The sequence below is a fragment of the Anolis sagrei genome, chromosome 1 (assembly GCF_037176765.1).
Source record: "Anolis sagrei isolate rAnoSag1 chromosome 1, rAnoSag1.mat, whole genome shotgun sequence".
NCBI classification, from domain to species: Eukaryota; Metazoa; Chordata; class Lepidosauria; order Squamata; family Dactyloidae; genus Anolis; species Anolis sagrei.
The window spans coordinates 234,306,832-234,323,661 of record NC_090021.1 but is presented as its reverse complement, the minus strand read 5'-3'; the positions used below and the strand labels follow the sequence as shown (position 1 = coordinate 234,323,661).

Below are 16,830 nucleotides of genomic sequence, written 5' to 3'. Positions count from 1 at the left end.
GAGAACCACTGCATTTACCTATCAAGTAAAATGCTTTCAGCATCAAAGGAAGGCAATAATTGTCTTCTCCCTCCACCCTGAACAATAATATTTTAAGATTTCTCGGATTTTTTTCCAAGTGAGACTTATGCACCTATATCAGGCAGTCCTAATAGTGTAACAATTCCCAATAGATGGTAAGATGGCTGGGATTTCTGTGAGTTGAAATTCAAAGCATCTGGAGAGCCAGAGCTTGACCATACCTGAGCTATATCACAGACGGGCAAAGACCAAAGGCAGGAGATACTGGCTGAGTGCTTTTTGCATCAAGCACAAAATACAATGAGCCTTAAGCCCCCAAAAACCTGTGAGGTTGAATAATCTACTGAAAACACGACTCAAACAAATCACCACCATGCGGAAACAAGACACTCCCATATTTCTTTATTAGAGGCAATTTTACAAGACCATTAAGAGAAGTATGAAGGGGGCAAAGAACAAAACTGTTTCTATTGTTGGGCAAGCTCCCTGTGTTAGCAGTGGCATTAAAGCAATTAACCGTAGAAGTTCACATTGATGAGAGAAGTGGTAACTCCTCCAGTTTAGGGGAAAGCCCATTCTCTGAGCGTGTTACAGTAAGCTAGCAGCTTTTGATGTAAAGGATCCAAGGTCCTTAAGGGCTACATGGCAGCCACTTACTCTGGCACATTAAGGAAACATTCTTGTTCTAAACCCCCAGAGTACAGCAGAAATATTAAAAAGCTCTGCTGTTGTGGTTAATAGAAGGCATCAAGTAGGAAGTAGAAACTGCTAACAATACCCGTGCCTTCTCAATCACAAATAACACTGTGAAACAGCAGTTCAAATAGGAGTGAATGTTTATTGGAAGGAAAGACATCTTTTCCCCAAGAACTGGTGAGCTGGTCAAAATTTTCCACTGGCCCACTAAAGATTAATAAGCAAAGAAACCCTTCCCTTATAGCAGCTATTAAGCCCATGCTTTTCTCAGTAGTTTCTATTGATTGGCAGGAAAGTGTACATTCCCCACTCATCTAGAGATGCCAGTTGTCATGGTCTCTGGCAACCAGAGAGATCTTCCCTTGCTGGCTCAAATCTACAGATGTTATCCCTAGTTTCTCCCAGAAGAAGAAGAAGAAGAAGGGACAACAGAGGCAAAGAACACATCTACAAACCAAGCAGCCACCAGCAGTCACACACCAAGCCCAGGGTAGCAGAAGCTCTCTGACCTTAACACTCCTAGCTCCAGCCTTGTGAGCTAGAGACAGATTTCGGCTGACATCTTAGGGCACAGAACAAGATGGAATTAGGAGTGGGGAGCTAAGCAGTAAGGGGGCTCTGGCCCAGTCACTTGGGCTCTTATTTGTCCTTTTTGCTCTCCCCGTTGGGAAGCTCCATGATGGCAGGCTGCTCTGGAGATTCCTCGGGGGTCTCATCAGACTGCTTGAACACTTTCTTGGCTCTCTGATACAGTTCATTCAAGTTGAATTCCCGGATCACGTTCTCCTGCGACAGAAAGACAGGTGGACATTGTTTTGTGTAACTGTCCTGTTCTCTTTGGGAAGTCTCACATTTGCATCTTGTCAGACAGTCTACTTTACACATTCAGAGCACTGGAGGGTCATGACCAGAGAATTCCGTTAGCTCTAGTCATGTTTCCAAAGGGACAGGGGCACAGAGCCCCTCTTTTACTTTTGGCAACCCCCCCTCCCCCACATGCAACATGGTGCCAAATAGGATGTACCTCAGAAAAGGTCCATGAAACAGCTCGTCCCTTTTTATCAATCTGTGGTCGGCGCATCACCTCTTTCCCACCTTGGAAAAGGATTAGCGTGGGCAGCTGCTTAGTGAGAGGAGAGGTGCTGACTTTGTACCTGGAAAGAGAGAAGGGTCTTAAGTCTGTCTAAGTGTTTTTTTAAAGCATGTCTAGTTAGTGTCCTCTTTTCCATCACAGTCTCTCTCAATATTACAACTAGAGGTTTTAGGAAGATTAATCACTAGCATTTTGGCCTCCACTAACTTTTTAGTTCCCACTGCAAAGATACCTGAAGAGCTCACCTAGTGCTAACATCAGGGTAGCGACCCACATCTACCTTCCCAAAGTTCAGTCCACTGCAGTTATACCTGGGGGGAAACAGTAAGGCAAACATCATTTACCGAGTAAACTGAAATAAAAAATAAAATTAATGACAACAGTGCACGAATTTCAATACCATTCCCAGCCAGATATTGACCACACCAAAACCAGGGTAGATTCAGCTAGGCTGCAACATTATGGATCCAGGACTATATCCTGTGTACCTTAATGCACAAGAAGAGCATTAATACGGTACTTTAGCTCAGGTGTGAGCAATCATGACCTTCCAAATGTTTTGGGACTGCAGCACTCCTAATATATCATTATTGGCTCTGCTGGTGAGTGGGGATGAGAGTTAAAATATTTGAATGGCCAAACTTCTCCATCCCTGCTTCAGCTGATGAGTATGTCTCTTCTTTCCCTCTGTCCTCCAACACTGATCTCCAATGCAAGCACCAACCCATAAGAATAACAATTTCATTATGCTGAGTTATAAATACATTCCTTTTTCTTGAGAAACTACAGCAAATTATTGGAAACGAGGATTTTTTTCTTGGATTTTCTATACAAAATGCCATCTAGTGATCATTACTGAAAGCAGCAAGTTGTTCATACAGAAATGATAGAAACACAGAAGGGGAGCACCTCTTCCCAGCATAGATTAATCTAATTTCACAGGCTTAAGTTTAAAAGGTCTGTATTTTTGTTGAATACCTGACAGGATTCTATAGTAAAAATTTAACCAGAAACTGCCAACCAATAGTGAGCCATTGGCATTCTGTATCCATTGACTTCCATTGTCAGTGGGAAGAGAAGAAAACAGGGAGAGCTGAAAGTTAAATGGTACTTTACCATCTGTAAGAGAAGCCAGCCAATATATAGTTCACAGGATGTAGTATGCCACTATAACTGACACATGACCCAATAGCCAGTATAACATGACTGGCTTCACTTGATATACTTCAAGTCAACAGCTAAATAAGGAAAACAGAAGATGCCCAGCTCAGAAATACGGCACTGCCTTTTAATGAACAGGATGTCACTTACTTGAGGGATAAGTCAGCATAGATGGGAGCAAAGGACTGGCATTCATTGGACCAGTTGGCAAAGAATTCAACAATCCAGGTTACCCGCTTGTCCCGTGCTAGTTCATCCTACAAAGCATTGACAAGAGTCAGGTTTTCTCAATTCATCCAAGGCCATTTAATGTGCAGAAAACAAAATACTCACATCTATGGTTTTATCACTGAAATATTTGATGTATTCAGGACCCAGGTACAGAGGTGGCTTGCAGGTCATCAGGAAGACTGAAAATACAAACACCAAACACAGTTTAGCACCACAGTGGAACGGAATCAGGAAGTTGCTTGATGCCAGGTGAAATGATTTGTCTATTCAGCCCTGTGCTCTCTACTCTAAGTGATAGTGTTTTTCCATGGTAAGATAAAAGCAATCCTCAGATGATTCCCCAAACTATATTCCCCTCTCAGCATGAAGATCGATTCCTCAGAACCATGGCCCTCTCCCCCTAATTCAAGCAACTGTAATCCAATTAAGAGCATTCAGCTGTCAAAGGCAAAATGACAACAGTGGAAGAGATCCCCATGAAGCAAACTGGAGAAAGATTTATACTATTTATACTGTTCCGTCTCCCAGGAGACTGGGTTTATTGTCTTTTTGGGTTGCTTAAATTGGTTGCCCCTTGCCTTTCTCCTAGGCCTCTGCAGCCTCTGCAAAGGCCTAAAAAGTTAGCAGCCAGAGGCAGGAAAGCCAGTTTGCAGGCCCTCTGCAATAATTGGCCAAAGAGTAGCTCTTTGGGCCCGCCCCTTTTTCCAGGATAGAAGCAGCCATTTTGGAGGTCTCCCTGCCCCTTCAGTTTTAGGAAGAATCCATGATGTGCTGTTGGCAGACAGGTACCTCAGAAAATATCATTGTAAAAACAATTGAGTTTAATTTAGTTATAGATAGATTTATTGAGTAATTTAGTGTAATAGATTAATTTAGTTTAATTGAGACCTATAGATAGATAGATAGATAGATAGATAGATATAGATAGAGTAATTGAGTTTAACTGAATATAGATAGAGTTTATTAATATAGATGGAATTTATTATTCATTGATTGTTTTGTAGTATTGATAAGCTGAGCCAAGTCTACCAGGACTTCGTGAATAAATACCCTGTTTATTGTTTAGAATTGAAGTGGACTCAGTTATTCCAGAAAGCTCAATCTGCCTAAAGAAAGACCTCAGCAGTTTCGCCCAGACATAGATAGCAGCACGTCAAAGTTTTATTTTAAAGCGTCTGGGCGTAACGGCACATATACTATTATCGGATTAATTCAAACAGAGGGAGTGGGAAACGTTTGCTTTGCAATAACCAATAAAAATGTGAACTAGAAGAGTGATCAAAATGATCAAAGATCTGGAAACTAAGTCTTATGAGGGTTGATGATGTCCAGCTTTTAGAGAAGACCGAGAGGTGGCCTGGTAGCTAGGCTTAAATATCTGAATGAATACCATGTAGATTGTGAAATAAGCTAGCTTTAAGATGCTCCAGAGACTACAACACAAAACAATAGATTCAAAATAGAAGACAAAATATCCTACCTAAACATTAGGGAGAAATTGATATGCAATGGACTACCTTGGAGGATGAAGGATCTCTTTCAGGGGTGCTTAATTGTGTACTCCTGCATTACAGGGGGTTGGACTATATGGCCCTTGTAGCCACTTCCAACTCTATAAAAGGCAGAATGATATTTTAGGGAAAAATTCACCCAATTATGATTTTTTTTTTTGTGGAGAATGCATATCACGGTGCACAAAATCCAACTCCAAAGGTGCAAAAGTGCAAAAAGGCAAGAGGAAGTCTGTATCTAAAGTCCCATTTCTCCTAGTGTCTAAAGATCTACAGAAACTATCCTTCCATAACCAACTCTAGAGGTCTCACCTATACAGAGTGTGAGGTAAAGCAACCCCATCCGGATGTCAAGGCGGAAAAAAAGGATGACGTTGGCCACTTTGCTGAACATAAAGATATTTCCCACATGCTGGTCCACAGTAACTTGAAAAACAAACACACAAAACAGATGGTTAGCTCAGGTATCTGCATCATCTGTTAGTCCTGTATAGACTACAGTAGGGATGGACATATCTGCCATGTCCAAAGAACAGGTTTTCCCCTAGGGCCTGCTATAGGCTACTCCCAATGAATTGCTTTTAAAAGAAAGTCAATTGAAAGTGACCATTACTTTAATTGCAGATTTATAAAACAACAAAAACACAGGACTTGTTTGGTGCTTTCAGAAGCAGTATTCTAATTCTGAACAACCACTTCCCCACCTGCAGTGATGGTTTACGGCTGGCAAAAAGTAGCTTGAGAAGGCATGTGTAACCAATGTGGTGTCTTCATCCCATCCTATAGCAAGCGAAAACCCTCAATAATCTGAGTTGAGAGCCATCTTATTGTATTTCGTGAAAGGTATCTGCAAGGTGACTCGTATATTATTTTCATTTTGAATCTCAAATTATATAAATACTTTAAGGATGTCATGCAATTGCTGTACTCTTAGCAATTTACCCTCTTGTGTTAAATACCTTTTTGATAAGTTTTTATATTTCCTTCAGGGAAATATAAAAACCCTATCTCCCCCAGGGGAAATAGGGCAGAATATAAATAAAGTTTTATTATTATTTGAAACACAACAAAGTGAGTCCACAGCAAACAAGATCACTCTGCTGGCTGTTGTATTGGATCCACATCGGACACTTCCTAAGTGTCTAGGACTGTGTGATGTATTGGCGAATAAATGCATGCAAATCCCAGTAGCCTTTTTCAGACGGCTGATGGTAATTTTGTCAGTGCCAATAGTGTTTAAGTGCAGGCCAAAGTTGCTAGGCACTGTACTTATTATTATTATTATTATTATTATTATTATTAAACAATTAGGATCATTTGAGTGGACTTACTGGCAGGTTATTTTCATACAAAGAGGTTATTTCACTCTTTTCAGCTACTTCTATTTCATTTAATTTTCCACGCAGTTTCTGTCTTTACTATTCTCTATCAGCTTCAGGACGTCTTTCATTTGACCCGTTCCATAATGCACTAAGCATTGGTTCATGAAAACTTTGCCTTCTGGCTACCTTATCTAGCTATCACAGATAAGATGTCAGAAACAAAAGAAACAGCAAGCATGTTTCAAAGACACTCCTCTGAAAAGAATGTACAGGGGACCTCACTAATAATATATCTAATGCAGAATAACTAGCAACTTAGAAACTTTAGTTTCTGTGTTGATTTACTGTATGGAGATTATCTCATCTCATAAAATTACACACATATCTCATCCTTGATTAGCGATTGTGTGCACTGAATGGACATAGCCAACTTTTTTAAGAAGAAAGAAAAAGCCTTTAATACAGGTAAAAACTCTTTGGAAAAAAATTCACTGTAAACTCTCTGTTGCAACGGAGTATCTTACTCCAGGGAACAATAAATAACAAATGCAAATATTACTAGGAGTTAAATATATTGAAGCCATAGGATCCTTTCTGATTTTGGAAGTTAATCAACAAACAAGGAATGCCAGGTTCTTCGGGCTATATTTCAGAGGAGGGAACTAGCCGAGCTTTCTCCAAGTCTTGCTTTGTCAGAAAAACCTTCCCAAATTCATGCGGTGTTTTAAGTTGATATACAACTTGAAAGTGCACACAAACACACACAAGTATTACTCACTGGATCTGCGGTTCTTCATCATCACAATCGCACTGAGAAACATCAGAATCTCTACCTCCCGCTAAAAGACAGACAATATATTGAAAGGCAGTATGAATACGGGTCTATAGAAGTTGTTTTACCATAAAATAGGCAAAACATTTAATGGCAGACAAAAATTATGTCATTTAAGTTTTGCTTTCTAGCTGGTTAACAAATATTCATATTTTCTGATCTAATAACACAATTGGAGGAAGAAAAAGAACTTTATTTTTCTACCCAGCCTCCATCTCCCCGAAGGGACTCGGGGCAGCTTACATGGGGCCAAGCCCAAGGCAATATACAATTAAAAACAGTACAATAACAAGTTAAAATTGCATAAAACAGCATAAATAATAATAAATTTGGAGGGGGGGGGAGGAAGTCACTATGCAAACTGGTTAATGGATAGGGTGATATAATAGGTGGATAGAAACATATAGTAGCATAGGAAATAGCATGGAAACAGAGCAATTAAACAGGATCAATTTGGCTTAACTTAAAAATATAGTAATGTAATATAGGAATTCAGATTCAGGTCATGATTTAGGTCAGTTAGTAAGGTTTTTAAAAACTATGCCACAAAATCCTGTTTTTATATATGAGAGGACATTGAGGGGACATAATATACAAAGATGCTCGTGTATGTCAATTTGATAATCTTGACAACTATAATTGAAGTCTAATGTCTTGTCTAATTATATCTTGGATTTTAATCAGGAGTAGTTAATATGGGATCTAATGGATACACTTTTTCTGTTCCATCCACCCTTTCATCCTGATAAGGCCAACACTTTTGAGAGCTAAACGTTTCCCGTCATTCCTTCACTTCTCTGAAAGAGAAGAGGAAGGGGCGGAAAAGGGACTTGGGGAGAACCCCCTCCCTTCTGGCCCACCCATCCCCAAGTTAGAAAGTTAGCCCATGCCTGGTCTAACAACTGAAAAATCGATTGCCAAGTATAAATATATGTGAATACCATTTTTTTTTCTTAAAAGACATACATATTACAGTTTTCCCAATGGGTCAGAATCCAATAAGTAATGACCCTAACAGGTCATAATCCTCCATTTGATTATGTGACCAGTGATTATCCAATAGGAATAAGAACAAAAGGGGACGAGGGAGAGGGTCTTCTCTGTGGTGGCCCCTCGACTTTGGAACTCTCTACCCAGAGAGATTAGACAAATGCCCACCCTGGCAGCCTTCAGGAAGAGCCTAAAGCCTTGGTTGTTCCGGTGTGCCTTCGAGGAATGAACATCAAATTCCCATACCTTAACCAACTCTGTACTTTGACGCACAGTATCTTACCCTTTAGTTGAAATTAATTCCCATTGGTTGTCCCATCCGAACCCCACCAGATGCATCACCCTACTTATCCACCTCACCCAGGGTTTTACAGTCCTACCCGTTGTACTTGGCCCTGTCCATCGGCTTAATGTCTTTGCTTATTTTGTTGTACCCTGTGTTTATTTTATATTATTCTCCTTCTTTCTTTCCATGTATTTTATTGTACTTTATTTTATGTATTATTTTATGTATTGTATGTTGTATTCGTTTTGCTTTGTTGTTTATTATTATTATGATTATTATGATGATGATTGGGGGGCGGGAGGATCCATTCCGCGTGGGGAAGCGAAGCTTGTCGCCGTGCAGTCTCCGCCTGAAGGGCGAGGCGCGAAGGAGAAGGCCCGTCCGCCTGAAGGGGCCTGGGGGAGGGCCTCACCCAGTCGAAGTCGCAGGGGTTCCCGTCCTCGCGCTGGGAGGGCAGCCCATGGCACAGCGGCGGCACTTTCCGCACCAGCAGGAAGGCCGCCGAGAGCAGGAGCGAGAGCGGGTAGTAGGGCTGGGCGAGCCAGCGGCAGATCCCCGGCACGGAGTAGAAGAGCGCCAGGAGGGGCGCCAGCACCGCCATCTTCACCTCCCACTGACCGAATCGCCGCACCGCGCGCCAACAGGTCGCCGCTTAGACCGTTCTTTGACACTCATTGGTCGACGGACGCGTCAATCCAAAAAGGGCGGTTCTAAAGGTGACACCTAGCGCTTCGATTGGCCAACTCCGCACACACCAACGGCTACGGAGACTATAAACAAGAGCGCCTCTCTCCGGCGCATTCTATTGACGTTTCGGCGCCCCGTAAAATTGCATCAAGGGGAAGTGTTGGAACCACCCAATCAGAGCAAAGTCGGGTTTCCAGGGGAGCTAGCCAATCATAGCTAGGAGGCGGGTTCAGAGACCGCCAATGAAATCGGGGCAAGCGCATGGGATTGCCAAGACGCGGAGCCAATAGGTGGAGACTGCGCGAAGCACGCCGGGATGATGGAGAATTTTTCCGCTCTCTTCGGGGCGAGCGAACCTCCTCCGCCAGTTGCGGCTGCTGCGCTGGGCTTCGGCCCGGGGAAAGCGGGCGGGCCCGTGACGGGGCCCTCTCCCGTGCCGGCCGTGGCTCCCATCGGAGAAGAGGCGGCGCGCAAGGCCGCGGCCGCCAGTGGGCCCTTCTACCTGATGCGGGAGTTGCCAGGTAGGGGCCGAGGGAGGGCGGGAGGGAGGCGGGCCCGGGAGGCCCTTTAAGCCAACCAGAAAGGGAGGCGGGCCTTGTGCTCTCAGCCAATGCGGGTTGGCCTTCGTGATGGCGTCAGGAGGGAGCCGTCCAATCGGTGGCCCAGTTGCCCCAGGTGGGCTTCTCCCTCTTCTGTGGGGATTTAATCTCACCAACGGTTAGGCGAGAAGTGATGGGCAGATGGCAGAGCGAATGAGGGAGCAGGGGACCTGGGGGCGGAGCCGAGCTCCTATTTTCTGGCTGGACTTGGCGCTGTAAGACCGGAAGTTAGAGAAGTTCATTGTTGAGAACGTGAGGTCGAGTCTCCCTCGCTGTTTACCCGAATCGAGGACACGTCTGCACGTGAACAGCCCTGGCTCCATTATTATTATTAAACTTTATTTGTACCCCGCTAGCATCTCCCGAAGGATTCGATGCGGCTTACACAGGCCAAGGCCTCTACACACAACATAACAATACAATCTAAGCAAATCAATTAAAAACAGAAAAGCAAAGTAAACCACAGGCACAATACACTAAAACACAATAAAACTGGGCCGGGCCAGAAGGTGGGTACAAAGATTAAAAGTGCTGATGTGACAGGAGGTGTATAAAGGGCGTGATTCCAATGCTGTGGAATCATGGGACTTGTAGTTTAACAAGGTCGTTTGCTATGGGTGCCTCACCAAACTACAAGTCTCAGGATTCCATAGCATTGAGCCCTGGCAGTTCTGGTGTGCCTTCGAGGAGTGAACATCATTCCTCGAAGTTGTCAAACTGCATTCATTTTGGGTTGTTGTAGGTTTTTTCGGGTTATATGGCCATGTTCTAGAGGCATTTTCTGCTGACGTTTCGCCTGCATCTATGGCAAGCATCCTGAGAGGTAGTGAGGTGCATTCATTTTACAGTGTAGGTGGGCCCTGGAAGGTACTTGTTCCTGACCTTAAAGCTTTGTGGTATTTGATCAGTATGTTTACTTGTATTTTGTTATATTCCATGTATGCATTTAAATCCTTCAAAAGTGAAGATTTTTGACCGACACGACAACATTTAGGGCCCTTCCACACAGCCATATAACTCTGAATATCAAGGTAGAAAAATCCCATAATATCTGCTTTGAAATGGGTTATCTGAGTCCACACTGCCATATATCCAAAACAGATAATGTGGGATTTTATTCAGCTGCGTGGAACAAGCCTCAGGCTACACTAATATAATCCAGCTCAAAGTACATAATCTTGATTTTTTACAGCTGTGTAGAAGGGTGCCTAAAGTCCCTTCCACACAGCTGAATAAAATCTAACAATATTTGCTTTGAACTGGGATATATGGAAGTGTGGACTCAGATAGCCCAGTTCAAAGGAATATTGTGGGTTATTCTTCCTTGATATTCTGGGTTATATGGCTGTGTGGAAGGGCCCTATGTTGCAGCAAAAACAACAACCAAAAATTTGAAGCAGATAATCTGGATTTTATACAGCTGTGCAGGAGGGGTCTTAGAAGACAAATCAACATAGACTTTCAGAATACAAAATACTTTGAAATTGTCCACATGGCTGGCAGAGATAGTGATAGCCTTTTAGTACACACAACCATCATAGAAAACACTATTTGAAATATTGTGTATAAAATACATTCAAACTAGAAATAAGAGGTATATATGAAACATAAGTGAATTTCATGTTTAGACCCATTCCTAGGATGTCTTATAATATACATACTTGCAAATAATAATAATAATAATACATCTTTATGTATATCCCACTTTTCTCCCACGAAGGGACCCAACATGTTAACATGCAGTAAAATAAAATACAATAGTAAATACGCAACAGTCAGTGACACAAATGTAAAACATAATAAGCAATCCATAAAATAAACATAAGCAAGCATTTAAAACTAGTATATATTATTGTGGGAATACAGGTTTTCTCAAAACACTTCTGTCCCCAAGCATTTCAGTTAGCAGATGCTCAACCTGTACTACTTTACCCTGTGGAATGGGGAGCAGGAGTTGGGTGCTTCATTCTGTACCTATTGCATGCTTTTTTCTTTTGAAGTTCTACTGACTTTTGGGAAGTTTGTTTTAAAATAAGTAGAGTCATCCCTCTACTTATATGGGACTTAGGGAAACAGCGAAAGTGGAAAAAAGTCAACATCTTTAATAGGGAAGGGAAATAGGGCACCAATGCTGAGATCCCACCCTTCCTCTATGGTGCAAGTCTATTGTCCAGGTAAAGGGAGAATATACTGGGCAGATCAGAAACATGGGAGAGATGGAAGGAGAAATCAGTCCCAGTGGATCTGGCTCTTCCTCTTTCTGTGTGTTCTCCTCCTCCCCCTTATTTTCCTTTCCCTGGGCATAACGAATATTCACAGAATACAGGAAAAGAAAATTATACGTGGGGAATGTGGAGTGGTGTGAGGTGAGCTCCTTCTTTTGCCTGTGCAACACAAGTGTGTTTCCCTCAGAAAAGGGAGATACTGGGTGAAACACAAACTAAATTCCTGAAGATGTGGCTGTCATATGAATGTTCAAAAGAGAGCTTCAGGATGCAGTGATGCTTTAAACTCTCAAAGAGTCAAAGCCGTGCATGAGAAATGTGCATCAACTTCTCTATACTCTTCCAGCTCCCACAGCCCTATGTCCCAGAATATCTGTTTTGAACTGAGTTGTCTGAGTCCACACTCAGATAATGTGGGATTTTCTGCCTTGATATTCTGGAATATAGGGCTGTGTGGAAGGGCCCTAAGTGTTGTTGCAACTCCTATCCTTTAACTATTAATGATGCTAGGTAAGCCTGATGAGAATTGCAGTCCTAGAATATTTGGAAGACTGCAAGTTGCACACTGAGTATGGATGTTACTAATTAATGTTTATTAGCATCCTTACTGGGAAGTAAGCTTTCAGAAAGACTTGAGAAACATGCATGAAAAGGCAGAGTGTGACTTCTTAAGAAGATGTCCCAACTTATCTTTGGCAGGATTGCAAAGTTGTTGTTTTTAAATTCCTTATCAGGAACCACTGAACTCACAGGAAGCACAAACCTGATTACCCACTACAACCTGGAGCATGCTTACAACAAATTTTGTGGGAAAAAGGTGAAGGAAAAGCTCAGTAACTTTCTGCCAGACCTGCCAGGGATGATTGACTTGCCAGGATCTCATGACAACAGCAGCCTGCGCTCCCTCATTGAGAAGCCTCCCATCTGTGGAAGCTCATTCAACCCCATCACTGGCACAATGCTAACAGGATTTCGGCTCCATGCAGGACCGGTGAGTTAGAGCTTGGCGGTGAAGGAAAGTGTGGAAGGGGAAGCCTTGACTGTCAGTGGGGGAAGGCTCAGTGATGTCCCAAAGGAAGAAAGTCTATCAGACTAGTACACAATTAGGCATAGCTATGGCTCAGAAACAACTTACATTTTAAAAGGAAATATGAATTCCAATTGGAGCATGTACATGATGTATATTAGGGTCAGTTTTTAAAGTCAAAACTGTGGAGTCATCTTCTCTATTTGACTAGGTGATTGTAAAAGGCCTGAAGACAGGACCATATCTCAAGCTGAGAGTGTCAGTCTGGATGATACTTGATGAAGAACAGGGTCCAACTTTTCCTCTGTCAGATTCCACGTTATGAAGCAGGAAAAAACTGCCAACGTTCTTTGTATTAACTTCAGGCTGGTTTGTTGAAGCCGTTTTTAGCCACAGTCTCATGCACAGCAGTTTTTCAGCTCTGCAATGCTAAATGTGGAAAGTTGGGGGCTAGTATGAAACAAAATTCAACATAGTTCTCAGCCAAATGAAAGTCTCCAAACTTTGTGGCTTGTAACCAACAGAAGTATTAAAGAAATAAAACCAAATAAGAATTCTCCCTTCTAGATTTTGATAGGAGATAACAGTGGGACTAGGTTACTGAAGACCCAGATCTCGAGTGGTTGTACCTCTGGGTATCACCTGCACCAGGAAATGTGCTGTTTCTTGTAGTAATGTGCTAACCTGATTCTTTTTGTTTTGCTTCAGCTGCCAGAACAGTGTCGCTTAATGCACATCCAACCACCTAAGAAAAAAAACAAGCACAAACACAAGCAGAGCCGTACCCAGGATCCTGTCCCTCCAGGTAAGACTGTTCTCATACACCCAACATAGTACGAATAGTCTAAGGCAGAGCTTTCCAAACTTTCCATGTTGGTGACACACTTTGTAGACATGTATTTTCTCACAATACACCTAAAGACAACAGGCGACACATTAGTGTCTTGCAACACAGTTTTGAAAGTTCTGGTCTAAGGTACCAAACTTCCTTCCCCACCGATCCACCTGCTACAACTAATGACCTCTTTTTTCTTGGTAGAAACACCCTCAGATTCTGACCACAAGAAGAAAAAGAAGAAAAAAGAGGATGATCCTGAGCGAAAAAGAAAGAAGAAGGAAAAAAAGAAAAAGAAGGTAACCAGGGGATGTCTTATGTCACCAATCTTAATTTCTGTAACCAAGAACCATGGTATAGAAAAAACAAAACTGGTTACAATGTGGGTTTTTGCTCCTGGCTTTAAATATCTTTGTGGCAGTCTTTCGTACGCAAGTAAGACTTTCCCTTCTTATTTGCATTGTGCTTTCGATTTTTCTCAGAATCGGCATAGCCCTGAACACCCAGGAGTGGGCAGTTCTCAAGCCAGCAGCAGCAGCAGCCTCCGATAAGAGTCCTACCAAAAATTCCAGTGGGGAGAATGCTCCAGGAAGGTACTAACAAGGAGGATTGGCTTAGAAGGAAGAGCAATAATGTCGGAGCCACTGTCAACTCACATGCTTCCTTTGTGCTGGGTGATCGTTTTGGGAGTCCACTGGTCTCACTATAGTAGACACGGACTTTGCCTTGGACTTGATGCAGGCTGGTGTCTTTATATGGGAGCTCTGATAACTATTTGAAGGGGTTTTTTTGTACAAAACTATCCTGACTTCATTTGGGATATTTCTGTTTCACGTTCTCATTAAATCTCTCTTGGAGGAGATGGTTTTGATTTGCAGGAGTCTCGAACTCTGGAACTTCACCCCCACCCCATCCCCACACACACATGTTGTGGGCTTGCAACCAACTCTGTGGGTGATAGATGATGGGCAGATTCCAGAGTGGTTATTGTGGTGGGGCATTGCCTGAGGCTGGTGGATAGGCCAGCAGTCTGCTCTGTTGAGGCTTTGTGAGGTAAGTGTAGAAGCATGGAATGTTTAAACTGGGAATAGAAAGAATACAAGGTTGAGTTTCACCTCCCAGCTTTTACAGCTAAAAAAAATTGACCAAAATTCCTTTATCAGTGGAACATGTCGAGAGTTGAGCAGCTAAACTGTGAATATAATCTGTTTTGGGATTCTTTCCCCTAAGGACCTACTTATTGAGTGAAGGCTTCTTAGTGTGTTCCTTAATAAGAGCCAAGTTTCTATCTTTGCCAATAGATGGAAGAGATCCTCAACAGACTTAAGCTGAAAAGATGAAGGCCTCTTCCGTTAATTCTGAACAAGGCAAATACAGATCATTTATCTGATCTATCCCTTCTGTAATATTTTTATCTATTACTACCTCATTGTGAACACTATGGCAAAGATTGTTACTTTAATTTTCAGATAGTTGTATTCTCTGTTTCTGTCTTTCTTCTAAACTACACAGAAAGTAATGACAAGCTTGGCCCTTAGCAGCAACTACTGTGTGGCAGATAATAAAGGAACACAGAACCCAGTGTCACAACTGCCTCTCCTTGTCTCAAGGGAGGGCCATCCCACCTGCCTGATACCAAGACTGGAATGAGGCTGTGTCTAGACTTTGATCACAAAATCTCTTGTGGACAATTTAAACATAGCATGAAACCTCCTTGACCCTGTAGTGGGGTGGAGAGTTCAGCTTTCAGGCTGTGACTTGGAAAGTAGCAATTCTACAAATCAACTACATTGCTCATTATGCTTTCCTTCTTCACTGCTAACAGTTGCTTCATGGGAATGTTTTCTAGCATTACGTAGAACAAAAGTTTTAAGGTGTTGTGGACTGAATCCAAATTCTCCCAATAGCCATTACTTACAAATAAGACATTTGGAAATCTGCCCAGGGATCACCCCATCCGGTTTAGCTTGTCATTTTTCATGAAGCTGAGCTGATGAGAGGCAGAAAAGTAAATGAAGATGTTTTGGCTTACATTATTATTAAATGGTTTTAAAATGCTTTGCTCTGTATTTTTACTCTCTCTTAGGCTGTCTTGTTTTTAGAGGCGGGTGTGCTTCATCCTAAAGGAATGCATTCCATGCAGTGGAGCAATTCCTACACCTACTCGATTTCTCTTTGTTGACTTCCATGTGCTTCGTTGCTAATTGACTAGGACGAGAGGAAGAAATATTTTTTGCAATGAATGCTTATTGTGAAAAATTATTGAGTGCAGAGTATATATATATATTTAAACTAGAGCTACTTATCCAAATATGTCCTTTAATAACTAGCTAGATGCAATGATATGGACAGGTTAGGCGTGGGAATAAAAAACAATGTAAGAGTTTTGTTTCAGGTGAACAGACTGAAAGGAAAGCATTGAGTTCTCATTCCCTGCACCCAGCATTACATGGATGGTAAAATATTTAAGCAGTGGAAAGTTCATTCAGGTTCGTAAGTACTTAAATGTAGAGATTTGGAAATGTAGAGTAAGGCAGTAATGGACTGAATTGCAGCTGGATTGTGTCATCTTTAGATCAGAGCTCTGTATATTTCCATTTTAAAGCTTTCTGATCATTGGACTTGCAAGGCATATTCATGTGGGCTGTATTTTGACAAGTCATAAATAATAGCAAGGTGGCTGTTGGATTTAAGTAGAACTGCCAATTCCCCAATCCAAGTGCATTTTGTGGTCCACTGCTGCTACTGTCCTGCCTGAAAAAATGCAAAATACACGTAATGGAAATACAAGTGTATTTATCTCTCAGAAGTTATCTTTTCTTGCTTGAAAAAAAATCTGCAATTTGAGATATGTTCCTTGCATATGATACCCCAAGAAAATCTCTTTATAATGCACTCTCTACCAGAGTGCTGCTGCTCCATTCCTCCTGGAGAAAATGGGAGCAGGAATGTCCTTCCCTTTCTGGGTCACAAGCTACATCCATCAAACGTTTGCTATTCAGTGGTTTTCAACCTGTGGATCCCCAGATGTTTTGACCTTCAACTCCCAAAAATCCTAACAGCTGGTAAACTGGCTGGGATTTCTGGGAGTTGTAGGCCAAAAATCCTGGGGACCCACAAATGGAGAACCAGTGGTTTACATAGAAAGGTCACTATCAACCAACACTTGGCACAAGGTGTTTGAGCCAAACCATTACTTTCTGTGGCTACTGCAGTTGTCTCAGTTGATGTGTTTCCAAGATTTAAATATGTATCTTGCATCTAAAATATGCACAACTATATGTTTCTTGTCATAGTCACTGCGAATCGTACAT

The 16,830-nt window shown here is 42.0% G+C and overlaps 2 protein-coding genes across 2 annotated transcripts; one reads left to right on the top strand and one right to left on the bottom strand.

Annotated features, from left to right (window-relative positions):
• Positions 1 to 395: 395 nt before the first annotated feature.
• Positions 396 to 8,953, bottom strand: TMX2 (thioredoxin related transmembrane protein 2). The gene is made up of 8 exons (XM_060771721.2): positions 8,556 to 8,953; positions 6,814 to 6,874; positions 5,026 to 5,139; positions 3,305 to 3,381; positions 3,122 to 3,228; positions 2,056 to 2,121; positions 1,742 to 1,871; positions 396 to 1,503 (listed from the first exon to the last, which is right to left on the bottom strand). Exons 1-8 carry the CDS (start codon positions 8,742 to 8,744, stop codon positions 1,357 to 1,359), a joined length of 891 nt encoding a protein of 296 aa, XP_060627704.2. The 5' UTR covers positions 8,745 to 8,953; the 3' UTR covers positions 396 to 1,356.
• Positions 8,954 to 9,049: 96 nt separating this feature from the next.
• Positions 9,050 to 16,306, top strand: MED19 (mediator complex subunit 19). Its single transcript, XM_060771703.2, has 5 exons — positions 9,050 to 9,351; positions 12,389 to 12,645; positions 13,390 to 13,486; positions 13,721 to 13,815; positions 13,999 to 16,306. The coding sequence occupies exons 1-5, from the start codon at positions 9,147 to 9,149 to the stop codon at positions 14,065 to 14,067; spliced, it is 723 nt and encodes a 240-aa protein (XP_060627686.2). The 5' UTR covers positions 9,050 to 9,146; the 3' UTR covers positions 14,068 to 16,306.
• The last annotated feature ends 524 nt before the right edge of the window (positions 16,307 to 16,830 follow it).

Bases quoted from the DNA above. Each gene is read 5' to 3' on its own strand.
- TMX2 (XM_060771721.2), bottom strand. From the start codon at position 8,744: ATGGCGGTGCTGGCGCCCCTCCTGGCGCTCTTCTACTCCGTGCCGGGG. The intron at 3,382-5,025 runs GTGAGACCTCTA...TTGTATTTTCAG, and splicing joins TTACCTCACACTCTGTATAG to TCTTCCTGATGACCTGCAAG. The intron at 1,872-2,055 runs GTGAGCTCTTCA...CTCTCTTTCCAG, and splicing joins TACCCTGATGTTAGCACTAG to GTACAAAGTCAGCACCTCTC.
- MED19 (XM_060771703.2), top strand. From the start codon at position 9,147: ATGATGGAGAATTTTTCCGCTCTCTTCGGGGCGAGCGAACCTCCTCCG. The intron at 9,352-12,388 runs GTAGGGGCCGAG...ATTCCTTATCAG, and splicing joins CCTGATGCGGGAGTTGCCAG to GAACCACTGAACTCACAGGA. The intron at 13,816-13,998 runs GTAACCAGGGGA...GATTTTTCTCAG, and splicing joins AGGAAAAAAAGAAAAAGAAG to AATCGGCATAGCCCTGAACA.